Raw genomic sequence first — 8,782 nt, 5'->3', positions numbered from 1 at the left:
AAGAAGATGGAGATAAGACTCATGTGATACAATAGTGAATAATTGTTATCAGGACTGACTGTGAGGGTTGGAAATGTAAAGGTAGACATTTTGTAGCAAAGTGAGTGGAGTAGTTGACTATGCAGTCCAGGAGCAGAGGTCCCTGGGACCATCAAGGGAGAAGAGCGGAGTCGGGACCCTACCCAGAGAAGCAGTGACACCAGAAATGGAACAAGGGAAGGGAGAGGGGAGTCAGCTGAGAAACTACTGCTATTATTTCATTATCACTCTTTGATGACTTTATGAATTTTTCATAGTTCCAAAATCTTATTTATCTGCTGAGATTTATTTTTTCACTAATTCATTCATTAACTCATTTATTCACAAATATTTCTGTGTCGAGAACACTCTAGGCACTCGTTTTATATTTTTGTCATAAGTGGCTAAAAGTATAATATTCTTTACCAGTAATTTTTTTATCATATGTATAAATATATTTGTAATGCCTTTTAATTTTTCCCTTTAAAAGGGCCGGATGGTCACGTGACTAGATATGATTTGGAATGGCTGTTGAAAAACAGCTATGAAGGACAGAAACAAAAGATCATCCAGCCTAGAATCTTATGGAATGCAGAAATCTACCAGCAAGCCCAAATTTCACCTATCAATTTCCAAAGCTTTTTAGAAACCAATGAGGGACTGAAGGAATTTCTGAAAAACTTTCTGCTCTATGGAATTGCATTTGTAGACAATGTCCCTCCTACTCAAGAGCACACAGAGAAGTTGGCAGGAAGGATCAGCTTGATCAGGTAACTTTTAAGTTTCCTAAAATCTACAATAATTAGATACCAGAGCATGAGTCCAATTTTAAAATATAACAAGTATGGTCACCCTAGTTCTTAATCAAGACTATTCTGTGGTCCGAATAAATAAATAAGTAAATGCTTTATTTACTGAGGCCAGGATTTCTAATCTTCAAAGACACTTACATGTTAAAGATGATGAAGACTTTACAATTATTGGTATATTTTTCTAGCCTTGTGATTCTCAAAGTGAGAGGTAGTATGATATACTAGAAAGAACATGGACTGCGAATAAAGGGAAGTGGATAGTAATCTGTGCTTGCCACCAAACAATTGTGTGGCCATAGGTAATTCTATTCCACTCAGATACCCACATATACACACACACACCACTGCCCTAAATCCTCCATTGACCTCTACTTTCCCGATCCCCGTGTGGCATTATAGGATAATAATCAATGGACTGCTAACCACAAGTTTGGTGTTTCAAACCCACCTGCCACTGCTCAGAACTGACTTGATGGCACAGTTTTTACCTTCTGTGACTCCTGAAGCTTGAGTCCGAGTATTAGTAATATTTAACAATCGCATTTATACTCATTGGGGGGGTCCTTCTCATTCTCATAAATCCAGATTTTGATGAGGCACCTGATCCTAACTTGTGTGCTCTTCATGTTGCCTTAATAGGTGGTAAATAGATCTGTCTTCTGTATGTAGCATTACACATGTTGTAAACCCACTGTGTTATAATTACCAATTACTGCTGAGTTGATGTGACTCATGGGACCCCATGTATTTGAATGATTTTCTATGATTATTCAGAAGTAGGTCACCAAGGTGCCTCTGGGTAGATTTGAACCTCCAAGCTTTTGATTAGCAGCTGAGTGTGCTAACCAATTGCATCACCCAGGGACTCCTTTGTTATTGTTGTTGTTGTTGTTGTTTAAAGTGCTGTCAACTCATAGTGACCCTGTATAGGGTTTCCAAAGAGTAACTGGTGAGTTTGAATCGCCAACCTTACGATTCAAATCAATCTTGCAGTCCAGTGTTTATCCTGCAGTACCACTCCAGTGTGAGTAAGCTATACATAATTTGTGTATCAGATAGTAATGTGCTATCTGCTATCTGGGTCATTGGCTAATATGCTGGACTGCAAAGTCGGTTTGAACCACAAGGTCAGCAGTTCAAGCTCACCAGTTGCTCCTTGGAAACCCTATACAGGGTCACTATAGATTGGAACTGACTTGACAGCCTTTAACAGCAACAGTAAAGTATAAGGAGCCTTGATAGCGTAATGGATCACAACCTGGACTGCTAAGCACAAGGTCAGCAATTCGAGTTCACCAGCCACTCTGCAAGTGTAACGATCTGTAGCCTCAGAAAGCTTATACAGAGTCACTACGAGTCAGAACTGATTCCACAGCATACAACAGCATTTCTGAACCATTCCATTTAAAAGACAGTTTGAAACGTTTCAAGTAAAATAAACTGTGCTGGTAGCGATAAATTGAGCAGGCTTAGAGATTCCAGTTCAAAAAGAATACCATTTCCTGTTTAAACCTGAAGGGTTCCAACAACCAGATGAACTCTGAAAGTTCAAAAATTAGTACCATCTGAACTCACCAAGAAAATTGCTATATATCTACCTCATGGGAAAATGGCAGAACGATACTACGGCGCATCTCCATAAATACTTGCTAACATACACTATACATTTTACGTCTTTATTCCTCCATGTCCAAAAGATGAATGAGGCTCTACATAAAACAGATTAAAGAAAGCAGTGGGAAGAGTTTTGAGAGACAAGAATTAAAATTTAAATCACTAGTAATTCTTCCTGTACTGAATTTTACAGAGAAACCATCTATGGAAGAATGTGGTGTTTCACTTCCGACTTCTCCAGGGGTGACACGGCATACACCAAATTAGCTCTGGATCGGCACACTGATACTACCTACTTTCAAGAGCCCTGTGGGTAGGTGGATTCGACTTACAAAATGGGGTCTTGACATGTGATGGTCTCTACCAGTTTCTTAATCATTTTCCGTTCTATCTGCAACAAAATCCTATTTGTCTGCTGCTAATATTTGTATAACTGGTTCTTTTTCTTTTTCTAGAAACATCATTTTGAGATTTCTTAGGTCTCCAAGTAACTATAAATAATTTAACCAAAAAACTCTTGGTTAGCCGTCAGTTTTGGAATTTGTACAGTTTTCTTACGTTTTATTATTATATTGCTAAAGCGGTCAGTCTTACAAGCACAGCTGCCATGAGTATGGTATTAAAAGGAATTTGAATAAAATTTGCAATAGATTGGAGAGGAGGAATGATTTTAAAATATCACTTTTCACATGGAATCAGAGCCTACATTCCACACTTAACCTTATAAAATCTGCTGCTTTCTAGAAGCACCTCGATGGCTGCCATTTCATTCATTGATTTCTTTATTTTATTGTGAATTGAGTGAGGGTTTACTGATAAGGTCGTCAGCTTTACAGTCAACAAATCATATACTTTGTTTCATCTCAATTATTACTATCCCCTCCATGCAATAAACAGTTATCCTGTTTCATCCTGGTGATAATATGTGGTTGATTGCAATTACATTGATGCTCTTTATAGTTTGGAATTCAAGGGAGGAACAATAATGCAACTTTTAAAGATCTTACTCAGTGTTATAGAAATAAGGTGAGACCACCAGTAGTCCTGGGGTGGCGCTGCTGGTTAATGCGTCAGACTGCAAAGCCATTTGAACCATAAGGTCGGTGGTTCAAGCTCACCTGCTGCTCCTTGGAAACCCTATATGCTATGGGTCGGAACCAACTTGATGACACTTAACAACAACCATATAACCTAGCAAAGGAATGATTGGAATGTGGGCCATGTAAGGCCCACAAAATCATTTGGTCTGGCCCTGACAAGGCAACTGCAGTTCCAGTCATCACATTGTTGTTGTTATGTGCCATGGAGTCAGTTCCTACAGAGCAACCAGGGCTCCATATACAAGGTATGTTGTTGTTGTTGTTGCTTCATGCCGTGGCTTCAGTTCCGACTCATAGCGACCCTGTACAGGGCTTCTGAGGCTGTACATCTTTCTCCCGCATAGCAGCTGGTAGTTTCGAACTGCTGATCTTGGCGGCCCGCAGCCCAATTCATAACCACTACGCTACCAGAGCTCCTTTATACAAGGTATAGTGGGTTCAAAAAGAAAGTAATGATCTTTGAGGAAGCTTAAAAAAACCTCATAGAAAAACTCCATTACCTTTTAGTTCCATTTTTCCAAGCAAAAATATTCTAACGATGGATTATACGAAGAAATGCTTTAGAGAAGGATGGGAAATAGCATTGTTTAGTCTTAAAAAGTGAACAAGAGTTGGACTAGAATCATGTTGTTAAATGTCATCAAGTCAGTTCTGACTCATAGCGACCCTGTGTAGGGTTTCTTAGAAGTAACTGTTGGGTTTGAACCAGCAATCTACAGCACTGTACAGGGGTAGAATTGGCAGGGTTTGATAACTGATTAGATATGGAGAATGAAGGACAGACAGAAATCTTGGATGACTCCAGATTTGTCATTTGGGCCATTTTATGGATGATACCATTTACAGAATGCAGGCAGATAGATGTACGACTGGATAAGAATGAGGGAGTGGGAGGGGCGGAGGTGGAAATGTCAGTTCCAGAGCATGTTGTACTACCTGAGTCATATGTATATATGGAAGGTGACTATTATGGACTTGAAAAATAAACTTGGACTTTCAAATTAATAAGGGGGAAATGAAATAGAAAATAAATAAGGAAAAGGGAAAAAGTTAAACTAATATAAATGCAATTAAAATGAGAAAGGTGAGTTCTGGCTATGTTGAACTTTATGTGAAGCTTCCAGATCAGGATTATTGTGTGGCCAACTAAAGATGTTTAACTCAGAAGACAGATCAAGCTATGGATATAAACTTACTTTATGGAACTAAGGATATAAACTTAGCCGTTTTCTGTAGGAAATACCTAAAACTAAGAGTATGGAAGAAGTCATTTGGAGAGATCATTTCAAATAATCAAAGAAGGGCAAGAAGAAACCTCAGAAACAAGATTTAAGACATGCAGAGAGGAAAATATGCTAGCAAAGGGGGCAGAAGAAAACTGGGCAGAATATGGAGGAAAAATACTCACAGCCAAGTTCTATCCATTTTACAGACGAGGAAACTGAGGTACAGAGAGGTTAAGTAACTTGTCCAAGATCACATAGCTAATAAGTGTAGAAGTTGGCACTAGACTGCTAACTGTAAGATCGGCAGTTCAAACTCACCAACCACCCTATGACAAAAAAATGAGGCTGTGTGCTCCCACAAAGACTTAAAGTAGCTTAGAATAAGCTTGATGGCAGTGGGCTTTGGTATCTTGTATGATAGTCCGTGAGTGGTACAAACAGCTACCTAATTGCTAACCAGAAGGTTAGAGGTTTGAGTGCACCCAGAAGCACCCTGGATGAAAATCCTGGAAATCTACTTCCAAAACATCCACCATTGAAAACTCTATAGAGCACAGTTCTACTCTGATACACTTGTAATCACATAAGTCAGAGTCGATCCCATGGCAACCAGTCATGGTGATGCTATCTTATATATCACTTGATTATTGATACTTATTTGCTCCACTTCTTCCTCGTAAGCTATTAGTTATTGTTGTTTAGTGCCGTTGAGTCAAGTCTGACTCATAACGATCCTGTATAGGGTTTCCAAGGAGTGGCTGGTGGGTTTGAGCTATTAGCTTCTTTAAAATTGTATATTACTCATGCCTGTATTTCCAGGACCTAGCATATATATTTCATACTTTGGACATGTTACCAGGAGGCACCAGTCCCTGGAGAAGTACATCATGCTTGGCAAAGTGGAGGGTCAGCTAAAAAGAGGAAGGCCCTCCCTAATGAGATGGATTGGCATAATGGCAGCAGCAGTGTGCTCAAACATAACAAGGTTTCAATGCATGCTGAATATGAGTATGTGTAGAAGAATCCTCTACTAGCATTAATATTTCAAAGCACACACATATAAAACACACACACACACAAGTAACTATGTGGGGGGGGGCATAATTTTAAAATGAGAGTTATTTCTTCATGAAAAGAAAATGACACCAGTAGATTTGGTAGCTATTTTGAATATAATTTTCTAGAGATTGTAAATGTTCTCTTTCTCCACTGAACAGAAGAATTTACTCTTTTTTCTCTTTAGTGTTCAAGTGTTTCACTGTCTTAAGCATGAAGGAACAGGTGGAAGAACATTACTAGTAGATGGATTCTATGCAGCAGAACAGGTACTTCAAAAGTCTCCTGAGGAATTTGAACTCCTCAGCCAAGTGCCATTGCAGCATGAATATATTGAGAATGTTGGCAAACGTCACAACCATATGATTGGGGCTGGGCCACTCTTAAATATCTACCCATGGAATAAAGAGCTATATTTGATCAGGTTAGTACCAAAGAAATATCCCCCAGTATAATGTATTGAACAAATCTTAGCCTTCTAATCAAATGAAAACCCCCTAAAATCCTTATATCTGCCACATGTAATGTTGCTCTTCCATAGCTTTTTGGGGTTTTTTAAGTTTTTCTTGTGAATAGAGTGATAGTTTACATGGGAGAACAACAGTTTTACACCGTCTCATTGCAATGATTACAATGTCTCTGTGCATCATCAATTAACAGTATTTGCTTCAATTTCCTCTGATTGTTGGAGAGGGGTGGGGAATGTATGCAAAAACACTCAGGAATATAAAATCACTTAAACAACCAAAGGGCACATTCTGCAATTCTGCCTTCTGGCCACCAGCACCCAGTCCCTCTCTTTCCATGAGTCTAGAGTCCTCAGGTGCTCTCTCTCTCCATGTCCTCACCTCTGCCTCCATCTCTGGTGTGGCTACTTCTCTGGATAGGATCCCACATTCCATTTGTGCTCTTCTCCCTTGATGATCCTAGGGTCCTCTGTTCCTGGAATGTAAGATTAACAACTCTCCCCTTTTTGTTTCAAACCTTCTACCTTTATTGTGACAGTGTACTCACTATTGAATCATAAGAATCTTATCCCCATCTCTTTTCACCAGACCCGTCTAGACAAGATTAAAACTATTCAGTGGAGACTGTACCTCACCCCGTACACCCTTAAACTAAACTCCTCTTGAAAACTTGTAAGCCAGTCACTTTGTGCCTTTATCGCCACCTCATTTTAGGTAGCCAATGTCTAAGTTGCCTGCCCCTATCTTCCCTGTATACAGAAAGGATAGGCATTGATACTTGAAGTGAAGACTCCTTCCCTCTCTGTTGGTATTTTGAGAGACTACATCCATGAGTATAGGTCAAGTTCATAACATTGTAGCAATACACACTTGTTTCCTTTATCAAAAACTGTTTTGTTTTGTTTTTTAATCTTCCTCTAGTCGAGTTCTGATCATCAAGCCATTAAAGCTAGGTCAAACGGATACTGTCTGCAAGTTTGGGCATTCTTGTGCATCTCCCTTCACTTCATATCAGCTAGATGTTTCACTCTCAGTTCTACTCCTCCATGGCTACGTCCTTGTCCATGGGCTCAGGAGTCCCCAGGTCTCACCACACTTCGGACGAACCAGCCCTTCCTCTTCTATGGAACGTGGTTGAACTCAGCCCATCTCTTCATTGCTGCCTTTTCCCTTATTCTACTCACCAGTAGACCAACATGGTCACCAGCAAGCTTACATGCCTGCTCATATGTTCCCTTTGGGTTTCAGTCTTGGAGTGGGGGTTTGTCCTGAAGGGACTTGATTACTTATCTTGATTGTTGTTGTTAAGTGCCGTCGAGTCGGTTCTGACCCATAGCAACCCTGTACAGGGTTTCTGAGGCTGTAAATCTTTACAGGAGCAGAACGCCTCATCTTTCTCCCGCAGAGCGGCTGGTAGTTTCGAACTGCTGGCCTTAAGGTTCGCAGCCCAATTCGTAACCTTGATAGCTCCCCGGAAAACAACTTGCTTGTCCTTTCTAGTGGGAATGTCACACCTCAGAAGGTTCTGAATGGAGCTCAGGATTCCACCTAAGGTCCTATACATTGCAAAGGCTCCACAAGAAGCCTATTTCACCGGGCAAGTTCTAGAACCCCTTTTAGGTATTCCAGTGAGTTATAGAATGAACACGGGCTTACAAATTTTCTGAAATCATGTTTTCCGATATTTCTTTCTGTCCCACTCAAATATCTATTTTACAATATTAGTAGGCAAGGAAAACCAATATTCATAAGACCGTCAAGCTTCTTAATATTATTTCCCCTTCTTCAGACTACGTCTCGATCTCTGTGTCTCATCCATAGCTGTTGGTTAGGGTTTCACTCTTATGGGACTGGATGATGTTTCCTTCTGTCATACTCAACAGCACTTAACAACAATAGTTTTAGTATGCTATCTATTTAGAAAATTTAATAACTATTTTTTGTTTTAACAGAATTCTCACTTTTAAATATTACAGCAAATATCTGGCCCCCAAATCTAATATTCCTTTGCTGTTGGCCTATTATTCCATGCTGTAGATGTTAGTGACTTCAGGAATATTAGATTTGGGGCATATTCTAAAATACCGCATTCAGAAGAGGATGTAGAATGAAGGATATCATTGCTGATGTCCGACGGATCTTGGCTGAAAGCAGAGAATACCAGAAATATTTATACTTGTGCTTTATTGACTACGCAGAGGCTTTCAATTGTGTGGACCATGACAAGCTATGGACAACATTGCGAAGTAGGAGTATTCCAGAACACTTAATTGTGCTCATGAGAAATCTGTACATTGACCAAGAGGCAGTTGTTCGAACAGAGCATGGGAACACTGAATGGTTTAAAATTAAGAAAGGTGTGCGACAGGCTTGTATTCTTTCACCATACTTATTCAACCTGTATGCTGAACAAATAATCTGAGAAGCTGGGTTCTATGAAGAAAAACATGGCATCAGGATTGGAGGAAGACTCATTAACAACCTGCGAT

At 39.7% G+C, this 8,782-nt stretch overlaps 1 protein-coding gene across 1 annotated transcript in view; it reads left to right on the top strand.

Annotated features, from left to right (window-relative positions):
* Nucleotides 1-8,782, top strand: part of TMLHE (trimethyllysine hydroxylase, epsilon) — a 50,144-nt gene that overhangs the window by 30,299 nt on the left and 11,063 nt on the right. Inside the window, exons 3-5 of the mRNA XM_006876846.1 lie at nucleotides 509-788; nucleotides 2,638-2,757; nucleotides 6,014-6,250. Of these exons, the coding sequence (XP_006876908.1) occupies nucleotides 509-788; nucleotides 2,638-2,757; nucleotides 6,014-6,250 (637 nt within the window). The remainder of the gene's footprint in view (nucleotides 1-508; nucleotides 789-2,637; nucleotides 2,758-6,013; nucleotides 6,251-8,782) is intronic.

The sequence above is a fragment of the Chrysochloris asiatica genome, unplaced genomic scaffold (genome assembly GCF_000296735.1).
Source record: "Chrysochloris asiatica unplaced genomic scaffold, ChrAsi1.0 scaffold00419, whole genome shotgun sequence".
NCBI lineage: Eukaryota > Metazoa > Chordata > Mammalia > Afrosoricida > Chrysochloridae > Chrysochloris > Chrysochloris asiatica.
Note: the sequence above shows the minus strand (reverse complement) of the source record. Positions and strands in the feature narration are given on the sequence as shown.